Below are 23,985 nucleotides of genomic sequence, written 5' to 3'. Positions count from 1 at the left end.
CTTATGGAAGACATCTGAAGGCAGCCCTGTTTAGGGAAGCTTTTAATGTTTAACAGACTATTGTATTTTAATATTTTGCTGGAAGCCGCCCAGAGTGGCTGGGGAAACCCAGCCAGATGGGTGGGGTATAAATAATAAGTTGTTGTTGTTTTGTTATACACTCTGCCTTGTGTTCCAAGCTGCATTTGTGCTAGCACATTGGCACTGGTACAGTGCAAAATAATGGGGTGTGCATCTGAGCTTCCCTGATGACAGGTGGGCAGTTAAACAAAATTTGCTGGAAGAGACACTGCAATGTCAACAGTGGTGTTTGCTGCTGCTGGATTTAGGGCTGTGAAAATTGGCTGTATAACAGTGGCAGAGGTGTAAAAAAAAAAGTAACAGGCAACTTTGGCACTCAGAAACGCTTGATTTTTCAAAACAACTTCTCTTATGCATAGTCATATTATGCTTGGACGTTATCAGTATCTTGAGCTAAAGAGACAAATCCATTGAGCCTTTGTGAGAAGCAAGACCCCTGCTGCACAAGGACCCATGCAGCCTCACACAATTACTTTCATTTGGGCACCAAGTAGCCCTTTCTGTCTTCAGCACAACCCCTTCTCCCAAAGCCTCACAATGACAAGAGATTTACGAGACACACGCACACATACACGCACACCTACACACAAAAAGGACAAGTAAGAAATTCAACAGCAAGGACAAGAAGAGCATCATGCCGAGAACTGAAGCAAGCAACTTATACTGAGGAGGACATCCATTCCTCTGGGTACACCGTGATAGACTAAAAACTGGTGATGGCCAAATACATCCTGGCATTGCAGGAGGAAATGCAGGGAGTAGCAGCAGCAGCAGCTGGAAATTATGCAGGAAGTAGGAAAGGCAGCCAGACTAATAACCCCTGACCACTGCCTTTGAGTGAAAGCAAACAGCAAACCTGTTCCCAAACTGTACAGGGCCACTTCTTTGTAGTTGACACCTTTGTGATTGGCTTCAAAGGCGGATTTATGAGAAACGTTCTGCTTGCCAGCTGACCTAGAAGCGTCTCTGTGGAAGGGGCTTTTTAGACGATACAAAACAGGCATGCTTCTACGCCTGATCCTGCCCCCACATAAAGAACCAAGAAGGGAACAGCACCTCACCCTAGCACACTTGACCCCTACCTGGGCACCGTTAGGGAATGCTCCACCCGTGGGACTTTTCTGTCACCAAGGCAAGCATCAGGGTTTGCATCGTGTGTGCTCACAGTTAACTTTTAGCTGAGCCCTGAGCCTATCTCACACAATTTCAAGCATGCTTTATCATTTTTAAGAACGACCATTTCATTTTCAACACCCCCGAGGGGTTGCTCACCTTCCAGCACACATGGCTGGAAGAGAGCCTCGGGTACACATGCCTTCTGCCACACATGGAAAGTTAGGTGTGAACCGATCCCTATGTGCCCACGTCCACCCACAAGTATTATCTCCAATCATCAAAAAGAGGCAGACACGTTGTGTGGGTCCTGTAGGGATGCATGCTGCACTTCGAAAACACTGGATGTGCTTCTCATGCCCTTTTGCATCTGCGAACACACTTGTGTGGGTGGTATAAACCGATCCTAACCAGTTGGCAAAGCTTTTCACAGGCAACACCCTACATCCGAAGCACAAAGCAGACCCAGAAGTTGGTAGGTAGGTGTGCGCGCGTGCGTGCGTGCGTGCGTGTGTGTGTGTGTGTGGACTGAGCTCCCCGAGAAGGGCGAAAAACCAAGTAAGCAAGGTGAAAACAGAAAGATAACAGGAACACAAAATATGCCCCAATTACGGGAAAGAAAACACGAGACTCAGACATTTGTTAAACATAAGTACAACAAAAATCACTGACAGCAATGAATACAAGTAAGAGGCATTTCTCTTTTTAAGAAATGCAGACCTCTAGTAGCCTCCTGTTTACATCTACATATACTACCTATTAGTCCACTTTGTGATTCTGATCGAACAGGCTACTACTGATCATCAAATAATTCTTAACAGGTATTCTGAACTGACACAAATGGGCCTGCAACGCCAACTACACTCTTTGTAGTCAGGCTCCCGTGCCAGCCGAGAAGCTGAGATTCCTTAACTGCTCTTTCCTAGTATGAGCAGCCAAAGAGGCTCTGCCAGTTGCACACCTCACTTGTTCTCTCCTGCGTTTGCCCGTGCCTTGGCTTGTGAACGAGAGAAAGGGAGGGCTACACGAGGTCTGATGGGGCTCAGGAGACTGCGCCGAATGCCAAGGCCGCCAGCTGCCTATCTCCAAAATAGACTCCTTCCTACGAAACCTCACGCCGAGTAAACCAGCTAATCTCTTAAGACCCTAGAAACAGATTTCGCGAAGATGCTGCTATGAACTAGTGCCGCTAAGCCCTTGGAATGCATTTCCAAGGAAATACCAATTCTTTGCTGTACGGTGCCTAGTCACGAGAGGAGGCTGGACACTGACAGGGCAGCAGATTACGGAAGGGGGCAGCCTCTCATAACTTAGTGTCCCCACACAGATGTTTTGGTCTACAGCTCACATTATCCCAAGCTGTAGCCGAAAGCATCTGAAGGACACCAGGTTAGGGACAGCTGGATTAGGGTTTTCAGATAGGTCAAGGACCCTGTACTAGACCCCCATATCTGAAACTGGGCACCCTGTTTCCTTGATAATGGGAGAACTGCTGGTAACTTGCCCAGCACAAACAAGAGAACAACTCTGGCATCTATATTTCAGTGTTAGTGGTAAAGTGTGCAAGGCTGTGGTATTTAGGTTACAGTAATGTGTGAGACTGATCTGACACCGATAAATCATAGAATTGTAGAGTTGGGAGGGACCCTGAGGATCATCTAGTCCAGCGGTTCTCAACCTGTGGGTCCCCAGATGTTGCTGGACTACAACTCCCATCATCCCCGAGCTCTGGCCTTGCTAGCTAGGGGTGATGGGAGTTGTAGTTCAACAACATCTGGGGACCCACAGGTTGAGAAAGGCTGATCTAGTCCAACCCCCTGCAATGCAGGAATATGCAGCTATCTCATATGGAGATCGAACCTGCAACCTTGACGTTATCAGAACTGTGCTCTAACCAACTGAGCTATCCAAATACACAACTCTGTTCTTTTAATCAGTGATCTAATTAATACAAGAAAAGGAGATTCCGAGATCAGAAATAACTTTCTCACGTTAAGAGCTGTTCAACAGTTGAACAGATTCCCATGAGAGGTGGTGGCCTCTCCTTCCTTGGAGGTTGTCAAACAGAGGTTGGGTGGCCATCTGTCATGGGATGACCTCATTGAGATTCCTGCATTGCAGGGGGTTGGACTAGATGACCCTCAGGACCCCTTCCAGTTCTACGATTCTCTGACTGACTTGTCAATGGATTTCAATGGACATACTCTGAGTATGACTTACTAAGCTTAAGCCTACATCCTTAGAGACACTGGGATTTTGGTCCACATGGACAACAGTATTGGGGATCATATAGACCAGGGGTGGAGAAGTGGGGGCCCTTCAGATATTATTGGATTCTTATCAGCCCCAGCTAACACACCCAATGGTCTGGGGTGATGGAATTGGGAGGACCACATGTCCCCCATTTATGATATAAGCTGAGCGCCAGTGCATGCACAGATAGCACTCCTATTGCCAGCAAACAAAAGCATGTGCAGGGCTGCTTCCCTAGATAATGGCTAGGGATGGTGGAGGAGTCTGCTTGAAATGAGTTGCACACGAAATTTGCCAGTTCTGACCCAATTGAGCTTTGCCCACATCAGACCGCCTCTTGGGCAATGCCTTATGCAACTGTCTTCTGGAAGCCAGAAATGAAACTACCACTATTAATGGGGGCACACTCTACACCTCTTGGGCTTAGCAACAGCCCACTGTAATTGTGTGCTGCTGCTGCTGCTGCTGCTGCTGCTGCTGCTACAAGCAGCAGCTACTACTGGCAATAGCAGCAGCAACAGGAGCCTCTCTGCTATTCTGTTCTCTTTCAAATGGAAACGGCATCTGGCTCTTCTGAACCTGAAGATGAATGGCCTTGAGAATCAATGCTAGCTACCCAAACACAAACCTAACTATGTTCACACCCTGCAAGAGAAACACAATGTTGTGAGGAAATGTTAGCAATGGCATTGCGGTCCTTCAACGAGGCAAGACCCGTTCAGGCCAAGTCACTGCGGATACCCAGAACAGAAGTTTGTCGATTTCACCCCATGTATTTTTCATAGTAACGTTCACTGTATTATAAACGGTCAAGTGTTCCTACGGTGATTACAGGGAAATTGCTGGAGTGTCCACCACAGCAATAAATACTCACTGTTTACGGTACCTGCTAGTGCATTAATATTATTCAATCCAACAGTGGCTCCCGCCAATCCTTGGAGAGTCCCCAGAGAAGTCAAGGAATTCATGGCCGCCCCAGCTGTGGAATTTGCTGTTGATGCAGCCACTAAAGGAGGCAAAAAAGAGAGAGAGGGAAATGGAGCTCCCAGTTATTCACCCACAAAGAACCATTAAGTTCCATGCACTCTCACAGTGATAAACCACAGAATTCCGGCTGCAAATGTAAGGAATCGGACAACCTCTAGTACTTGCTTTGATAACTTATGTTTAAAAAAAAAAAAAGTAGTAGGCTGAAACCTAGGATCAAGTCACATGACACCACTTTATAGGACAAATGGACTTTAAAATAATAAAAATAATAAATAAATAAACTGAATTCATGGTAGTGTGTGTCCCATTCAAGCCAACGCCAAGATGGGGAAAAAGAGAGCAGTCAAAGATGCAGAGTCATGATGATCTGTTGTAACAATCTGTCCTATCCTTAGACCAACCACAATTTGATGCCAGCCAAATGGGAAGAGGGCTCCTTGGGGGGAAAGGGTGGGATAAAAATTGAATTAGTGAACAAATTAATAAAACAGCTTTTTAATTCCACTTGGGTTTACTTGAATAGACTGTTGTTTTTATATAAATACATACTGTGCAACTCTGGAGTATAATGGAGGAGACCAGACGTAAGCAGAATACAGTCATACCTCTTGTAGCGTTCACTTCATGTTGCGGATTTTCGGGTTGCGAACGCGGCAAACCCGGAAGTGAATATTTCCAGGTTTCACCATGTGCACATGCGCAGAAGAGTTCTGCACACTTTGTGCATGCACTGAAGCGTTCTGCGTGCTTTGCACATGCACAGAAGCACTCTATCGCACTCCGTGCTTGCGCAGAAGCACCGCTCTAGTTGCAGAATTTTCGGGGTGCGAACAGCACCCTGGAACAGATCGTGTCCACAACTAGAGGTACCACTGTATTGTTTCCCTAGTGTAGATGTTGGGTGGCTTCCTTTAAGGAAACACATGCTCTAGGAATTTGTTGGGAAATTTGAACTCCCTTGGAGCAATAAGAGAGTCCAACAGTAAGATTTCCCTTGCACATATTTTCTGGAAGCAATGGATACAACCAGACATACTTCTAAGTAAACATGCACATCAGCACAATGTAAGGCTGCAGCCCTGAGGTGCGTGGAGTAAAAACTGAAAATGGTTCAGTCGCCCTTTTCAAGAGAGAAATTGAGAGCAGGAAGAAAGACCACTCTTGTGTTCTTCTGTCCTTTGCAGGACATTGGTTCCAAGTGGAACCAATTTGAAAAAAGGAGAATGGACAGGACAAGATTTTCATATTCTCAGGAGCAGGCCTAAATTCCTCTCCAGTATGAAAGTGTGTATGTGTGTCCAGGGACCTTTTGGGTCCAAGTTGACTCCTGGTCCTTCCTTGGCATGCACCTGAACCTCCCGTAGATCCCCTTTCCCTTTAGCCCTCCCAATTTAGTGCTCCAACATCAGTTGGGCCAGGGTGTCAGGTATCTTCTGGCTATGCGGTTGCATCCTAAATGTCCCTTGAACCCATTGTTCTTGCCTTTTACATCATGCATCTGTTGTGGCCATTTCCAGGAATGAATGCATAGTGAAAGCGACCCCGCAGGTCAATTGCAACTGAGGAATCTCAACTAAAGCATTCATGGCAGACGGCCACCCAACCTCTGCTTAAAAACCTTGCCACCTCCCAGGGAAGACCATTCCACTGTCAAACAGCTCTTACTGTCAGAAAGTTCTTCCTGATGTATGATGTTAGTACACTGTTCTCATACCGCACCGAATCAGTGGGAAGGAGGCCAGATTTCCCACTCAGCCGGTACTATATATATGCATGAAGAATTTGGTTCCGCAAATTGGATGCTGCAATCATTGCCTGGGCTGGGAGCATAACTATTTTCCCCTCCACTTCTTAGATAATAATAAAAAACTTTATTTATATCCCACCCTCCCCAGCCGAAGCCGGGCTCAGGGCGGCTAACAAAAATAAAATAGTACAACATTCTAAAAACATTTCATTATAAAAAATAATTAAAATCAAATTGATGGCTGAAATAAATAAGATAAAATGGTTATGTCCAGTTGACTGCATTAGTAGCTGACATATTGCTCAAAACACAATGAGGCAGGTTGCAAGTATGATGAAGAACTTCTAAGGTGGTTGAATAGTGTCTGTTGACTACACCTTTAGTGCACATGAAATTATGAGTGGAGTTATTCCTTTTCATAAGGCGCACATATAGCAGGAGGCGCTTACGATGATGTTGGCATTAGGACTGGGTGATTTATCGTCCAAAACCGGTTTGAAATCCATATTGTGATATCGGTTTCATATTTTTTGACTTGACAATATATAGCAAATCATGATGTATGTGTGTGTGTGTGTATGCATGCTATGCAAAAATCACAGTGTGGGAAATTCCGTGAAGCCAGATAATGCTTCTCTCGATTCCTGCAGCCCCTGTTAACTCTGCCATTTTATTTTATCTTAAATTTTAAATTATTTATTATTTATACCCCACCAATCTGGGCAACAAATCAGAACAGGCACTGGCAAAAATCATGATACAGGGAAAACTGTGAAGCCAGCCAATGCCTCTACATAGCTCCATCCTTATTTCAGACATTGTGATATATCGGTAGATAGCAATGTTTAGCTGGTGATGTATCATGCTGTTGAAAACCAGGCATCGCCCAGCCCTAGCTGACATGGCAAGCGATGCTTTCATTAACTAACGCCATATTCATTAACAGCTAGTGAAAATCTATTTGATACTGGAAGTGGGGGGAAATTACAAATTGATGTCTTCCAGAACTCCCACCACGGTGAATCAAGCAGACACTCAAACTCTTGTTGTTCTGAAATGAATAATCTCACAGCAGTGCTTAATAAACAGCTGGAAGTTGTCCCTGGATTCCTAGAAAATTTGATGTACTGACAGCATAATGCTTCCAGGCAGCTTTTCTTGACGTTGCTGCCCCATTGTTGGTTAGCCTAATTGTTACAGAAGATGAAATGTGTAACATTCACACATCCAGGGGTTTTGCCTTCAGGAGTTATACTTTGGCAGCTCTTTGTCTTGGTCACAGCAAATTGATTCTTTTCTCTGTTTTTTTTGCTGGGAATGTTATCCCCTGAACATTAATAGATTGCAAAAGGGAAGTATTCTTGAAGCAATGAATGAATCATGATGACATTCCCTGGGTATGTTCAATGAAAGTGCATGTGGGCAACTGCAGATGTAATTGCTAGGTTATATCCCTTCTCCCTGAGACACTAGCCTTCTGTCTGCAGGGATCTTTATTTGCTATGGGGGAACATTTCATTATTGATACCCCACCCTCTGCACATGCTGTCTCTAGTGATACAGCCCAGAAACAAATCGAACCCTCAAAGTGAGAGCTATGATTGAAATGTATTCCATTCCTCCTTTTGTAAAAAACACACACCATGCAATAATAATTAAATAGCACAATATTCTGCCTCTTAGAAGGCAACTGGCAATTTAGGTATCTGTTTGTTTTCTGCATCGTGATCTATAGCAACTTTGTGGCGAGATTTCCACTGGATAAATAATGTTGGTGGATGAGTTAAACCCCTTCTTGCACCTTCAAGGCTGTGATTCCATGGGTTCCATGGGTCTTCACCCCATGGAAGCACAGGCAAATAAGAACACATTGGGAGATCAGATTACTGATCATCCATACCATGTCTAGTTTAGCCCTAAAAGGTTGGACAAACTCTTAGAGGAGAAATACTACTATCTCTCTTAGTTTAGACCTACAAAGACTATTTTGCTTTGAAAAATTGGATTTCCCCTGCGCAACTAGGTTTGTGCTGCAATTCCCACATACACTACACATGGGGATAAAGTAAATCCCATTTTAATCAGAGGTCCTTCCTGGGTGTACAGCTTTGGGCTCCAGTGCCATTCAAGGATCACGTTAGCTTTAACCAACTGCCTGAAGATGGGGAATTGTGCAAGGAATTTAATTGCTAAGGAATTTAATCTCTCTCCCCCCTCCCTCCCCCCCGTATAAGTCCAGTTAACTGAGGCTGCCTGCAATCCTAAAGGTAAAGGGACCCCTGACCATTAGGTCCAGTCATGACCGACTCTGGGGTTGCGGCGCTCATCTCGCTTTATTGGCTGAGGGAGCCAGCGTACAGCTTCCGGGTCATGTGGCCAGCATGACTAAGCCACTTCTGGCGAACCAGAGCAGCGCACGGAAATGCCGTTTACCTTCCCGCCGGAGCGGTACCTATTTATCTACTTGCACTTTGACGTGCTTTCGAACTACTAGGTTGGCAGGAGCAGGGACCGAGCAACAGGAGCTCACCCCGTCATGGGGATTCAAACCACCAACCTTCTGATCGGCAAGTCCTAGGCTCTGTGGTTTAATCCACAGCGCCACCCGCGTCCTATGCCTGCAATCCTACACCCACTTAAAAGGAAGTAAGCCCTATTGCAAGGCTGAGAAACTTGCTGCCCTCCAGATATTGTTGGATTCCAGCTTCCATCGGATACCCTCAGCATGGTCAATGGTCAAGTCTGATGGGAGCTAGAACCAACATTGGGAGAGCCATGGTCTCACTGTCACTGCCTTGTTGAATTCAGAGAGGCTTACTCGGAATAGACATGTTTAGGATTGCGCCGTGAGGGTCCAAAACCCCATGAGCTCCAATTATTCCATGTGATAATAACCACACTTCTGAGATTTTAGTTGATTCCTGGAAGGTTATGTGTTTTTCAAAAACTTCTTTCATACGACTGAAAATGTGGAGGGGGGTGGATTTAATCCCTTTGCTGAAGGTAAACCTGGGTGGCGATTCAAAAGAGCACATCAATCCAGCTATTGAACATGAGTGACTGGCATTAAGCTACCTGCCCTTTGCAGAAATCTATCTCCAGCCAACCAGAATATTTACTTCATTCAAACTGCATTACTGCATGTTGTGAAAAACTGCATCTATTAAATTCAGCTGGGGGGAAAGCATACTGACTAGAATGTCCGTTTGATTTTATAAATGGCCCATAGCTTGCATTAACAGCATGCCTAAGAATCAAAAATGATTCGCCCCTCCTTTTGATCTTTCACTAGGCAGTGATAAAATGGAAAGCTTTCTTTCCAGCAAGCTTTCTGGAATGTTGCACTAAAAGAGCCATGGAGAAATCAAGCAAGGGACCCTCATCCTGTTTCCAGCAGCGGCGAGACATGTGCTTGCAGAAAGCCTGCAGGAAACAGTCTTTTCATGTCGACAGTCCACAGCTCCTGCTGTTTGGTTCCAACTTAGTTCTCAAAGGTTCTGTAAGACAGACTACAACGGGCAAAATTTGCAAGCATTTGTTAAAGCTGCTGCGCCGGCTACACCCATTCCTTGAGATGTCTGATTTGCCTAGTGACACACGCCTTAGTTATACCCCATTTGGATTACATGTTCTACGCAGGGCTGCCTTTGACAAGCGCTCAGAAACTTTACCTGGCTCAAATTAACTGCAGCCAGATTGCTGACCAGGGTTGGTTATAGGGGGAATACAACTGTTAGGGTTTCTATGAAATGTCCTATACAGGTGTATCAAGATAACAGATCCTGTTTGGCTTGGCTGAACTCAGAGAGTTGCAAGCAAAGAACCGAATACTTGCAGAACCAAATACTTGCAGATTACGTTACATCGTGCAAGAGAGTGTATTCAGAAGGGATTCATTCAGGTGTCCTACATGCCAGGAAACAACTTTATTGCTACAACAGTTCCGCTGGCTGTTTCTGGGCACAGTTCAAAGTGCTTGTTATCACTTACAAAGCCCTACAGGGCTTGGGTCCAAGCTAACTGAAACACCCTATTCCCTCATAGGAACCTGCTTGGGTTCTGAGGTCTTCGGGAGAGGCCCTCCCCTCGGGTCCTGCCACTCTCACAGGCACGCTTGGTGGGGGTGAGGGCCTTCTCAGTGGTGGCTCCTCTTAGACAACTTTGGAACTCCCTCTTTAGAGAAGCCAGACTGGCTCCCTCCTTGCTGTCCTTCTGCCAGCAGGTGAAGACTTTCTTGTTTTTTGCTTGGAGGGGGCCAACCTACCCAACCCCTAGGGACGCCCCAGGTCTTTCCCATCCCTACTTAGAGATTGGGGGGGGGAATTGAACCTGTGGACTTCTGTGGCTCTGCCACAGAGCTATGGCTCTCTCTGCCCCCCAGGGATATACTTACAGCAGCTGCAGTGTGTAAAAGGAGTATGCGTGCGCTGCGTGGGACTTTCATGGTTATGTATCCCTGTGACAGAAGCACAACATGGAGGGGAAGGCCTCTGGACTTTGCATAGCAAATGGGTGAAAACTGCTTAAAAAAAACTGACCGTCTGCTAGAAAGGTCCTCACTCTCATTTCATCTTCCAGGCAGGTATTTGTCAGTTTGGGGGATACGGGCAGGTAAAGGAGCCCTTTGTGGTTGGAAGACAACTGCAGCGGACTCCCAAATGCTGAAATAAAAACAGGGACAGAAGAAAATGTCCAAGATCAGCGTCCCATAGCCCCCAAATTGCCAGTAACCAGGCAGGTCACTTCTTACCTCACCTGAAGATTAGCTTTGTAATGAGTAACAGTGGCTGATATAACGAACTTCTCTGATAGTCTATTTGTTTTATTTTATTTCTAAAGATCAAGCTGCATTCTGATGTAAATTGGTTCCCTGTGTCAGCTTGCACATTAAATGAAAAAGTGCTTCCTTCACTTACATTTGTCTTGGGGACAGTCTACATAAAGTAAGAAAAGTGTTTGCTAACCTTATCGGGTAGACTCCCTCCGGTTGAGAGCTGGCATGCTGCACATAACTAATGCCCCTATTACATTACAGCACCTTTCCAAGAACTCAGTTAATTAGCCTTTGATGGATTAGACGTCCCTTAATATGCCACAAAACATCTAGGCCCACAAAAAAAAATATGTGCCGGCGCTTTTGAGCGAACTGCGAGACCTGGTGCTTGTGGTTGCAACGAGCCACTTAATATTAAAGCTCCTTCAGGTGTGGAGTTTTATTAAGCTTCAAATTAATTCTGATGGCTTAGAACTCACAGCCTGCTCCTGGTCAGTGCTTCTCATAAATCGCTGTGGTGTACAAGGTAGCATGTCTACCCTGTGCGCGGCATAGCTGACAGCAGCGCTTGATGACGCCGTGGCAGCAAATAACCCAAACAAGGCAGCAATATAGCTGTGTGCTGGTTTGTACGTGCAGAATGTCTAAATAGTCTTCCTCTGGGTCCTGTGTGTCTGTGTGAGTGCAGATATGGATCTTAGATGCGTGTGGGTTGGGCCCAGAGTATGAAGCATCTTAGCGCTTCCAGATCCATCGACCGCCCCCCCCCCCGGGCGCCACTGTAGCATAGAGACTGCAGTACTTTCCAACATTTCACTGGCAAATAGTTTGGCGGGAAGGGAGTATGTCGGTAGCATCCCTATTCTCATGCCAGAGAGAATAGCCCAACCTAGGGTTGCCATATTTAGAAAAGTGAAAATCCGGGCAAAAGTTGTTGAGCAGGTTTTGGCAAAGTTGTTGAGCTTTTTTCTCAAATTAAAAAAAGAGAGATTTTAAATTATTTTTTAAAGAAATTCACAAAAATCTACACTTCTGGCATGTCTGAATTTCAGCAATTTCTATCCGGACGCTGTTTAAGATGGCTGAATACCAGCTATGTATGGCAACTCTACCCCAACCTCTTTTCTCTAACACACACACTATTGCAAATGGTGGAAAGGTTCTATTCTACTGTATGTTGTGTTCATCTGATCCACCCTAGCCTCTCCTGTAGAGAGTTAAAGGACAAAACACACCTGTTGTTAAAAAATATATCAGTGTGGCCAGCAGATAGAACACAGGGTGGGGCAGTGCAGTTACGAACAAGCTCAAATCTCAATAGATGGAAACACTGGGAACCAGTGTCCTTGCACCCTACCGCTGTCTCCCATGTAAAATCAAGGTCAAGGCTGCCATTCAAGGGTGCTTGGAACACCCAAGCCACACTTCTGCACATACTGTGGCCATCATAATGATGGGCATTTTGACTGCTTAGTCAGCTTAATAATAAGGGCTATAAACGCCATCTCCAACTCCTTGAAAGATTCCATCAACGGTGTCTCTGAAAAATCTTACACATCACTTGGGAAGACAGGCGAACTAATATCAGTGTACTGGAAGGAGCAAAGATCACCAGTGTTGAAGCAATGATTCTTCAACATCAACTTCATTGGACTGGTCATGTTGTGCGGATGCCTGATGATCGTCTTCCAAAGCAACTACTCTATTCCAAACTTAAAAATGGAAAGTGTAATGCTGGTGGTCAACAAAAGAGGTTGAAAGACTGTCTCAAGGCAAATCTAAAAAAAATGTAGTATAAGCACCAACAATTGGGAAACACTGGCCTGCGAGTGCTTCAGTTGGAGAACAGCCTTTACCAAAGGTGTCACGGGCTTTGAAGACACTCGAACTCAGGATGCAAGGGAGAAATGTGCTAAGAGGAAGGCACGCTTGGCAAATCCACACCGTGATGAGCTCCTGCCCGGAAACCAATGTCCCCACTGTTGCATAGCTGTCAAGTGCCCCTTATTTGAAGGGACAGTCCCTTATTCCAGCGCCATGTCCCGCTGCTATCCCTTATTGATGGATGTCCCTTAAATGATGTCCCTTAAATTTCAAAGGAAGCAGCTCCTCTCCCTCCCTCTCTGCTGGCCAGGGAGGAGGGAGGCTCCAACTGTGTTGCTTGGCTGTGTTGCTCACCCAATAAGAAGTCTAAGAACGACTGAGGGTGGAGCTTGCATCCCTTGTGTGTGGCTAGTTAATGCAAGCTGAGGGGGTTTTTGAATGCTGGACGCCATTTTGTTGCATGTGCTGTTGCAAACTTTGCAGTGCAAAGCCAGGCTGGGGAGCCATCTTAAGTTGAGGCTGCATAGGCCTTGTGCTGCATGTGATTCAGATTCTATTCAGTTGAACCTCTGGTTACAAAGTTGGTTGGACAGTGTTCTCGAAGCTACCAGCATGAGTTTGACCAGACTGCAGGAGGACAGGAAGACTGGAGTGCCTGGAACAGGTGAGGCTGCAGGTCCCTTATTTTGGCTTCTGGTCCCTTATTTTCAAGGCTGCTGGTCCCTTATTTTCAAATCTGTAAGTTGACAGCTATGCACTGTGGAAGGATGTGTAGATCCAGAATTGGCCCCCACAGTCACTTACGGACTCATTGTTAAAACCGTGTTTATGGAAGACAATCTTACTCAGCTACGAGTGATCGCCAAAGAAGAGAAGAAGGGAGAAGGGCTAGGGCCAAACTAGACATGACAAGGGAGGTGTGTGGTAAGTGTTGCATAGTTTGCAGTAGCTGCATGTGAATGTTCCTGCACGTTTTCCCCTGCAGCAGAGGAGGCCTTTTTCCCGCCTGAGAGGCGCAACCTTTCAGGGGCCGCGTGGGGTGGGGCCAGAGGCACAAGAAGGCACGACAAGGGATGTGACTTTGTACAGGAGGCTGCCTTCCAGCCACACAAAAGCCAGAGGTTTCTACAGACCTGTAGATTTCCATCCAGGGACAAGAAATCCCTTCTTATACTTCAAGAACACATTTCAGCCAAGTGGCCTGACCTGGGCAGGTGCCAAAGATACCGAGAAAGACCTAGAGGGCTGCACTTTCCCAAAGACCAGCAGTTCTGCACCCATTCCACAGGGTAACAGATACAAAGGAGAGGGAGGAATTGAAAGTGAAAATTAAATGGGATTTAGAATTTAAAATAGAACAAGAGAAAGGGGGAAATGCTACTTTGAAACTGCTGGAATATCCTTCCGGGTTGTGAATCTTCTGCATCACACAGCACTCAGAAAAGTTGAGCAGGACAAAAAAAATCCCAAACTTAAAACCATGGAGAGACCTGGTCTGAACAAAGACATTGGATTCTTATCTCATTATACATGACTAAGCCATTTCTCACCTTCTCACCCCTTGCCTTTTCCTGTAAGACCTATTACAGTCGTTAAGAGTCGTCAACAGGCTCATCTCAGCTATCTGCCAATCTCCCATTCCCACCACCCTTCTGAGTAATACCCCTCCCCACCTTCTCACTATATAGAAGGATCTGGCAACTTCTGTTTCAGTGTATCTGAAGAAGTGTGCATGCACACGAAAGCTCATACCAAGAACTAACTTAGTTGGTCTTTAAGGTGCTACTGGAAGGAATTTTTTTATTTTGACTATGGCAGACCAACACGGCTACCTATCTGTAACTGTAAAAAAAATCCCGAAAACCTAATTTTACTTCTTTTCACGCCTTTTCAGAACCAGCTTGAATTAGGCGACTCTACTCATGTTTTCCGGATATATTTATATCACCAAGTGCAATAAAACAAATGTCAACGTGTTACTTACAAAATATTTTGTGGATTTTTAGAGGAATAAGATGCAGGATTTTGAAAACAGCCATCTCCCAAGATGAGCCATCTACATTGATTCATTTGGAAAACTGTCATACAGGTACAGTTATTTTTAGATAATTTTTGGAAGCGAATCATAGATAGCACAGTGGGTGTACTGGCCTATAACAAAATGTCACCGTGGCAGGCTTGAACTGCCTATTGGAGAGACACACATTGTGCCGAAGTGAACAAATGAAGAAAAAGCTTTTAAAGAATGTTGGGCACAGACGTTTTGTGATGCTTCTCTGCTGAAGCTTCCTAAACTTTCTATAAAAATGGGCTGCATTTCAAACAATTGTGTTCTAAACTTGAATGCTTTTACCTAACAAAGGCAACCTTTTGTGCGATGGATAACATAATGAATAACCCATAAATCATTTAACTGCATCCCGAGGGAGAAGAGGAGAGATTCTGTGCAAATAGATTTTTCAGCAGGCGGACTGGTCAAGAATGCCAGAGACAATCATCTACATTTATCTGGGAGATCAAGTGAATTAATTGTAGCAAAACAGGAGGAAACTGCTTTTATCAATCTTGTAGGAAGTTTAGAAGAATGGTTGCCAAGCTGATGAGGTACTTAAAAGGGAGGTAAAGGTCTTGCCAACAAAGGTCCGTATAGTTAAAGCTATGGTTTTCCCAGTAGTGATGTACGGAAGTGAGAGCTGGACCATAAAGAAGGCTGATCGCCGAAGAATCAGTGCTTTTGAATTATGGTGCTGGAGGAGACTCTTGAGAGTCCCATGGACTGCAAAAATATCAAACCTATCCATTCTGAAGGAAATCAGCCCTGAGTGCTCAATGGAAGGACAGATCGTGAAGCTGAGGCTCCAATACTTTGGCCACTTCATGAGAAGAGAAGACTCCCTGGCAAAGACCCTGATGTTGGGAAAGATGGAGGGCACAAGAAGAAGGGGACAACAGAGGATGAGATGGTTGGACAGTGTTCTCGAAGCTACCAGCATGAGTTTGACCAAACTGTGGGAGGCAGTGGAAGACAGGAGTGCCTGGCGTGCTCTGGTCCATGGGGTCACAAAGAGTCAGACACGAATAAATGACTAAACAACAACAACAAAGGTCTGTGGGTATACAAGCCCAACACTGGGATATCTCTAATCACCTGCAGGAAATGCGGGGCTCAAAGGCTACAGTGGGCAGCCTGATGCTTCACAGAATCATGGAGTTGGAAGGAGGATGCAGGAATCTCAGCTAAAGCATCCATGACAGATGGCCATCCAATCTCTGCTTAAAACCTCCAAGGAAGGAGAATCCACCACCTCCCGAGGGAGACCGTTCCACTGAAGAGCCCTGCTGAATTAGGGGTTTCTCTCTCTGTGTGTGTACGTGTTGGACAATTCAGAGGGAAACAGGAGCAGAAATGGCTGAAGTTCACTTATTTATGCCTTGCGTTAATCATTCCAGCAAATATCGCCAGTATTGTTGTTGGTTTCAATCTGCAATTTTGCACTGCATTTCCTTTGCATTGAAATGAATGGCCTTTGCTCTGAAATGGGACAGTGTGGAGCGACATAATGATAGCATAGTTAATTATAAAAAATTCTGCCATGGCAAGACAAATGACACCATTTTTGTTGTTGTTGGGAGCCGTACTGCAGTGGAACAGAAGCAGTGCTGCATGTAACAAATATGGGAAGGATCAGAAATCAGCGCCTTCTTACATTCCTACCAGAGTGGGTGGGTGAGCTCCAGTGTTACTTTAGAAATTTAGGGGTCAGTGCTTGGAATCTCCAAGGTCAGATCCTTGCCTGAAATCCTGGAGGTCAGAAGCAAAGCTGGATGTTCAGTCTGAAGTCCAAATAAGAGACCCAAGCCCAAAACCTCATGTCGCTTCCTCAAGGCTACCTAAACCTGCAAATCCTATAAACCTGTACATGCCGATCTTATAGCCTCATTCATCACAATTTTATATCATTAAATTAGCCAGCCAAGAAATGGCTTTCCCCTCAAGTGTACTGCCACTTTTGTTGTAATAAAACGAGAGATGGTCTCTAGGTGCAAAGCAATCGGCTGTTCAATTAAAATAGTTCAATACTAAACCCCACCCCCCAATACCTCTTGCGACGGGAAGAAATAAATAAATAAATAAATAAATAAATAAATAAATAAATAAATAAATGCAGGGCGCGGCCCCTTCCTTACCATCACTGAAAGGCAAATATAAATGTTCCATTATAGTCCAGGTTTAGATGCTTTAGAAATGGTACATGAGGCTTTAGAGAACTAAATGCATATTCCACGGAGCGGAGAAGAACCAGGAAAAGCTTTTATTCAGGTTTACAAAGTATTTAATGGAGTGGAAAATGTAGAGCCAGATAAGAAAGTTGAAATCAAAGAACATCTTAACAAGGGTTGTTTCTGGGTTAGTTGTAGAGTTTGCAAGGAGGAACAATGCTATTAAACTGATGTTTCTGTTTGATAGCAGGATTCATAAAGGGCTGCTATTGAGTCCCTATGCTATCTCTCTGAGATCTCTATAGTCAAATCAGAGGACAACCTTTTGGATCAGAGCTCTGCTGAGCATACAGGGACGTGTAGGTGAAGAATCTTACTTCTTGCAGCATGGTTGGCTCTGAACACTATTATTATTATCATTATCATTATTATTATTATTATTAGTAGTAGTAGTAGTAGTAGTATTGAAATTTATATACCACCCTTCATCAAGGTGGTTCACAAGATAAACTTACAGGATAAAAACACAAAATAAATAGTTAAAAGAAAACCAACCAAAGCAATAACCCCCAGAATTGTTGCTGGGGCCTGGGCTACTCTCTCACTGCATGTGATGGAGAGACATCCTTGCCCCATCTTGGCAGCAACGACTCTTAAAACAACCTATCTTTCTGCAATCCTCGTCATCTTACAGCCTGGCTATGTGTTACATTCAAACATTCCATGTTTTGCTCATTTTAGGCCTTATTAATAGTTAACTGACTAAGGTATAGTCTGAAGGTACAGGAGCTCATAGCCTTACTTGAAGCTAAGCAGATCTAGGTCTGTCCAATGTTTGGATGGGAGACCATTGGCCAACTTCATGAATATTGTTTATTTGAGAGCCGGTGTGGTGTAGTGGTTAGAGAGTCGGACTAGGACCTGGCAGACTAGGGTTCAAATCCCCACTCAGCCATGAACCTCACTGTGTGACTTTGGGCTAGTCACTGCCTCCCAGATTAACCTACCGTACAGGGATTTTGTAGAGGTTAACTGAGATGGGGGAGAACCATGTGCGTCACCCTGAGATACTTGGAGACAAAGGTGGAATATAAATGTAATAAATAGTAATTATTGTGTGCCCCCCTTCCTCCTCTTGTGAAACGAGAGATGAAATAGATAAACAATGGACAGAGGTAAGTGGTCAGAAGTCCATGCACAAGAGGGACGTATTAATGGGTTGAGGGAACTCCGAGATTTACGGATGTAAAAATAAAATAACGCAGGACAATAAGGAGAGGAAGCTAAGGGGAGGGGAACCACAAAAACAGCCTGAGGAATGAGCATGCTCAGGGGGCATGAAATGTTGATGGACTGTTGGGAGTGGGAAAATGGAATGGTGTGGCTGGGATCCTAAATGGGGAGAATGCCACGCAACAACATGCCCTGATCATGAGCTTCCTTAGAGATTTCTGGCTAGCCACTCTAGGAAAAAGATTCGTGGGCTACACAGACCAGTGGTTGAATCCAGCACAGTTATTCCTATGTTCAGAAATACCCTATCACAGGGCACTGTTTTCAGTGCCAGAGCTCTTTCAGTCTCTAATTTGATAGCTGATGGACGACCGCTAACAACCTCAAGGCTTCTATATAAATTTACAACGACTCTCTAAGACCATTCTCCAGCCATTAAACACATTTCCAAAGCATTTCCAAGTTTTATAATGCTTAGTGCATGGCAGCTTCATTAAAGTCAATGGAGCTGGTGCTTCTCTTGTATACAATTTTCACATTAAGGGAAAGAATGCTAAATTAGCCAGAACAGTAGCTTCTGAATTTCATAATGGCGTAAGGATTTGGGAGTTGCTCTGAATGTATCAGAGGTTGTTATTATAAGTGAGACTTGATGAAAATAAACACGTCTATTGTCTGGGGCCTGTGGCTTTGAGATGGTGCAAAAGGCTAAGACCGTTTGGCCACTTTTTAAAACAAAAAGCATGCCCATTTTTTTAAAAAGCGATTTGCACATCGTCAACAAGCAGATTGGACAGGTGTCACTCATACACTGACAGACTTCTGGAACCAGGGGCAAATGTTAAGCGATGGGTGGACTGCCTCTCAACAAAAACTTGCCACATTATCACTGCTTCGGCGGTAATAATAATTGGACTGTTTTACGAGGGCTTTAAAAGGGGATTAGACAAATTCAGAAAGGATAAGGCTGTCAGTGACTACTAGTTATGATAGCTATATGTAAACACCAGGATCAGAGGCCACAGGCCTCTGAATACCGGTTGCTAGGAAACGCAAGCAAGAGAGTGTTGTGCTTCTGTCCTGCTTACACACTTCCCGTTGGAATCTGTTGGGCCACTGTGGGAAACAGCCTGTTGAGGTCGATGGGTCTTTGGTCTGACCAAGTACTGCTCCTCTTACATTCTTATGATGATGATGGGTAAGGTGAGGACAGGGGTGTGGACATGATGGGTATGGTGTGGCAAAAGTAGGCATGATACCCAGCTCTACCTCTCTTTCAAATTGGAACCAGTGAAGGTGGTGAAGGTCCTGTGTGAGTGTCTGGAGGCGGTTGGAGGATGGATGGCGGCTAACGGACTGAGGTTGAATCCTGACAAGACAGAAGTACTGTTTTGGGGGGACAGGTGTGGAGGACGCCCTGGTCCTGAATGGGGTAACTGTGCCCCTGAAGGACAAGGTGCGCAGCTGTCTGTGGAGGTGCAGGTCAATTCTGTGTCCAGGGCAGCTGTCTAACAGCTCCATCTGGTACACAGGCTGAGACCCTACCTGCCCACAGACTGTCTCTCAAGAGTGGTGCATGCTCTGGTTATCTCCCGCTTGGACTACTGTAATGCGGTCTATGTGGGGCTACCTTTGAAGGTGACATGGAAACTACAACTAATTCAGAATGCGGCAGCCAGACTGGTGACTGGGAGCGGCCGCCGAGACTACATAACATCAGTCTTGAAAGACCTACATTGGCTCTCAGTACGTTTCTGGGCACAATTCAAAGTGTTGGTTCTGACCTTTAAAGCCCTAAATGGCCTTGGCTCAGTATACCCGAAGGAGCGTCTCCACCCCCATCTTTCAGCCAGGACACTGAGGTCCAGCTCTGAGGGCCTTCTGGCGTTCCCTCCCTACGAGAAGTGAGGTTACAGGGAACCAGGCAGAGGGCCTTCTCGGTAGTGGCACCTGCCCTGTGGATTGCCCTCCCATCAGATGTCAAGGAAATAAACAACTATCTGACTTTTAGAAAACATCTGAAGGCAGCCCTGTTAAGGGAAGTTTTTAATGACTGATGTTTTAATGTATTTTTAAGATTTTGTTGGAAGAATGCCCAGAGTAGCTGGGGAAACCCAGCCAGATGGGTGGAGTATAAATATATGATGATGATGATGATGACGATGATGATGATGTGGGTGTTTCTCTGCCTCTCCCCTGTGTCATCCAGTGAAGCTGAATGCTGGGGGATTGAGGACCAACAGTTGAACTGTGAAACTTATGTCCACATGATGTGGTGACCACTAACATCATGATGAAGTCACTGCCATACTGTTCTACAACAACTTTGCAAGGTATGCTGGATATCCTAAAGTCATCCAGCGAGTGGCTGATACAGTGGTACCTCGGGTTAAGTACTTAATTCGTTCCGGAGGTCCGTTCTTAACCTGAAACTGTTCTTAAACTGAAGCACCACTTTAGCTAATGGGGCCTCCTGCTGCCGCCGCGCCACCGGAGCATGATTTCTGTTCTCATCCTGAAGCAAAGTTCTTGACCTGAAGCACTATTTTTGGGTTAGCGGAGTGTGTAACCTGAAGCGTCTGTAACATGAAGCGTATGTAACCTGAGGTACCACTGTACTTGAAACCAGGTTTCCCCACTCCAGCACACTAACTCTATCTAGCTGTTGCAAGATCTCTAGTATGAATCAAAATTATTACATGACAAAGTTCTTTCGGTTTGCTTTCCCTTCTCTCTCCCCTAAAATTCCTTGTGCGTTTCTGCTTGTTTTACCCGAAACATCACCAACTAGTTTCATTCCCTGAGTACCATCATCTTTCGTTTCCCTCTCATCCTCTCAGCAGCACATAAGAAATGTGCAGTACCAAGCCAGGTCCAAAATAACCCCTTTTTACATTTTCAACTTCACCGGACACCCACAAAATTATGAGATGCCAGCCAGGAAGCGGCTACAGATCTAGGTGACAAATCAAGGTAAGGAGAGTTTCAGAATCAGGCATTTGAAAACTGCAGATTCCAAGCCCTGCTGGTCACCAAGCGTTTGTCCAGCTCTGGAGGCGAGAGATAAGGAGGAAGGTTGTCAGCTGAGTTGGAGGGAAGTGGCTAGAATGGATTTCCTACCAAAAAACCCCCCAACCTGAGTCAGAATCCTTTTGTCTTGTCAATGTGAAAGAACTACAGCGGCAGTGGCAGCAGATATTCACATGGCGGGGGTGGGGGTGGAAAAGGAGCATGTGCAGCTGCTACAAATAATAAAATTTCACAACTGAGTTGGAACTGTGCACCATAGCAAGAAGCTAGGACAGGAAGAGACCAGCTGTAAATCATTGCAAATGCACCTCTTGCTCCAAGGAAAATATACTTCATGTCTTCAGTGGCCCCAAGAGCCTAGCTGAGGCTGTGTGGAATGGCCATTTCTATGTACCTGCACCTCTATGCGGGCAACATTTACATGGTTAACCCAATTCTCATGACAGCTGTGGACTGAAAAGGGTTGTTGCCACCATGGGAACTAAGGTAGAAGAAGAAGAAGAAGAGTTTGGATTTGATATCCTGCTTTATCACTACCCGAAGGAGTCTCAAAGCGGCTAACATTCTCCTTTCCCTTCCTCCCCCACAACAAACACTCTGTGAGGGGAGTGAGGCTGAGAGACTTCAGAGAAGTGTGACTGGCCCAAGGTCACCCAGCAGCTGCATGTGGAGGAGCAGGGAAGCGAACCCGGTTCACCAGATTACGAGTCCACCACTCTTAACCACTACACCACACTGGCTCTCATACCTAGCTGTAGGTATGTGAACCATGCAAATGGTGCCGCCATACAGTGGCTGCAAATACTCTGGTGGTGGTCAAACATTAACTCATAGTACCTGTAAAACAAATATCCACATTATATCCCCTCATCACCCAATAAACAAATAAATAATACAAAATTAGTATCTCTTAGGAATGGATTAATTGCTCATTTTTTGTTTTTCTCAATATTCAATTTTTCTAACGTCCAGTTCAATTCACATTTCTGCTGCAGTTTGCATTTTTTATATATAAACAAGTCTTCACAAGCTTGTCAGCATTTCAGTTCACAATTTATCCTAACACAGACGCTTTCCCCCCACTTTTACCTGATATACACATTCTTGCAAGTGATGTTCCTTAAAGACAATGCACTTTGTATGCTATTTTCACCAATATATGCGAATTGTACAGTTTTCTCTTGGACACCTGCACTACAAAAAGTGTGACTTTTGAAAAGCAGCTGTGTTTCAGTTCATTTATGGACTTTAAAAGTGAAAATTAGGGAGGCTTCTCCCCATTCTTAATATTTTTAGAAGTCAGTATTTGCTAAGTGCAAGATATTTGTTATATATTGTGTGATGCCCTTATAATCTAGAATTGAGTCCTTTAAAACTTGGCAGCAGGGTTAACAGCTGCTCTAGGAGCACTGGTCTGTGGTGACCTACTGGTCTATTTAAGCACCAGACACCACAGAACCAAACTCTACTCTGTGAAATCCCTCGATAAATATTAGCCATTGCAGACAGCCCTAGCACAGATTTATGCCAAATTTCTTCTAAGCGTTTGGTCCAATTTCAGCAACCACAACCCTGTTTCCCTTCCAAAGAAATCTTTTCAGGGAGATGTATCAAGGATGAAGTAAAGGAAAATAAGAAATCAGAAGGGGGAAACACGACACATCAAAACACAAGTAAAAGGAGACCATTGCAAAAGCAGTTCTAGCAAAAGAAAGACACGTGGTTCCTTAACAGACTGGGAATTGTGGGTCTGAATAAACAAGCAAAGCTCTGCTTGTTTACATTGGACATTTGCATTGGACTTGCATTCTGAATCCTGCTTTGAAAATTTCAAGTAATCGCCAGGTTGCATTTTAGTTACCACTTGACTGGCAGAATAAAGTCTGTGTACATAGCACGAGAATAACATTTAAGAAGTGGACTCATGCTTGCGAAAATGCTATCTGACATTATATTTATGGTGGCATGTAAGCCTGAGAAAACCTTTAATTATTTTTTTTTTAAAAAAACCAACAACACCTGATCAAGCCTGTGGCACATTCACCAACCCGCATTCAATATGTGGCGGTGACTTATTTTGACACCTGTCTCAGAGTTCCTGAAGAAATGGGAGCTAGGAAAAAACAACAGAGGACACCCCCCCCAATACACACATTTGGTCATACCTGGACTCGTGAGTGCGCCAAGGGCACCGGTTGTTGTGGAGAGAGGATTTGCATTGGTGGTGGTAGCTGAGGTTTGGGCGGCGGCAGCGGCGGCTGCTAGAGTTGCCAAATTCTGTAGCTGTAAAGCATTCATTCCTGCAGAAAAAAACATAAAAGGAAACTGCAGCGGTGAGCTTGATTCAAATAACATTTTTGTTTCAAATGAACATAGCTGGGAGCCTCCACCTTATCCTGTTCTTGGATGGACAAAACAGGGCGATGCCGACATCCCCTTTACCAATAATAAAAGAGATAGAAAAAGAAAAGTCTTCTCCACCTGTGAGTTCCATCATTATTGAGGATAAAGGTTCTGTATAGTTTTAAATGAGCTGGTCATTTGCTGTGCAGTGGCTTTGCACATTCGTTTTTCCAGGCTACGATGCTTTTTATGGTTTTCTTTGTTATGTTTGCACTCGTTGTTGTTGCTAACCCACCAATAAAATATACCCCAAATAGATTTACATTTATACCCTGTAATCCACCTGTGACAAACCAACTCTCACTTGCTCCCCATA

General features: G+C 44.7%; 1 protein-coding gene and 1 long non-coding RNA gene across 32 annotated transcripts in view; one reads left to right on the top strand and one right to left on the bottom strand.

Annotated features, from left to right (window-relative positions):
- CELF2 (CUGBP Elav-like family member 2) overlaps nucleotides 1-23,985 on the bottom strand; it is a 552,082-nt gene that overhangs the window by 22,479 nt on the left and 505,618 nt on the right. For 10 of the 30 annotated variants that reach the window (XM_081210107.1, XM_081210115.1, XM_081210119.1 and 7 more), the window contains 2 exons: nucleotides 23,432-23,566; nucleotides 4,334-4,453 (listed from right to left, as the gene is read on the bottom strand). In XM_081210107.1, coding sequence (XP_081066233.1) covers nucleotides 4,334-4,453; nucleotides 23,432-23,566 — 255 coding nt within the window. Of the gene's footprint in view, nucleotides 1-4,321; nucleotides 4,454-10,722; nucleotides 10,846-23,431; nucleotides 23,567-23,985 lie in introns of all 30 variants that reach the window. The other 20 variants (XM_081210125.1, XM_081210100.1, XM_081210111.1 and 17 more) reach the window with 3 other exon arrangements.
- Nucleotides 15,670-23,258, top strand: LOC308595883. 2 transcript variants are annotated; one of them, XR_014012173.1, is made up of 2 exons: nucleotides 15,670-19,434; nucleotides 20,446-23,258. It is a non-coding gene; the product is annotated as an uncharacterized lncRNA (long non-coding RNA). The 2 variants fall into 2 exon arrangements; XR_014012174.1 differs by having other exon boundaries at nucleotides 15,670-19,439.

Source organism: Podarcis bocagei, assembly GCF_964188305.1.
Source record: "Podarcis bocagei genome assembly, chromosome: 10".
Lineage (NCBI taxonomy): Eukaryota > Metazoa > Chordata > Lepidosauria > Squamata > Lacertidae > Podarcis > Podarcis bocagei.
Note: the sequence above shows the minus strand (reverse complement) of the source record. Positions and strands in the feature narration are given on the sequence as shown.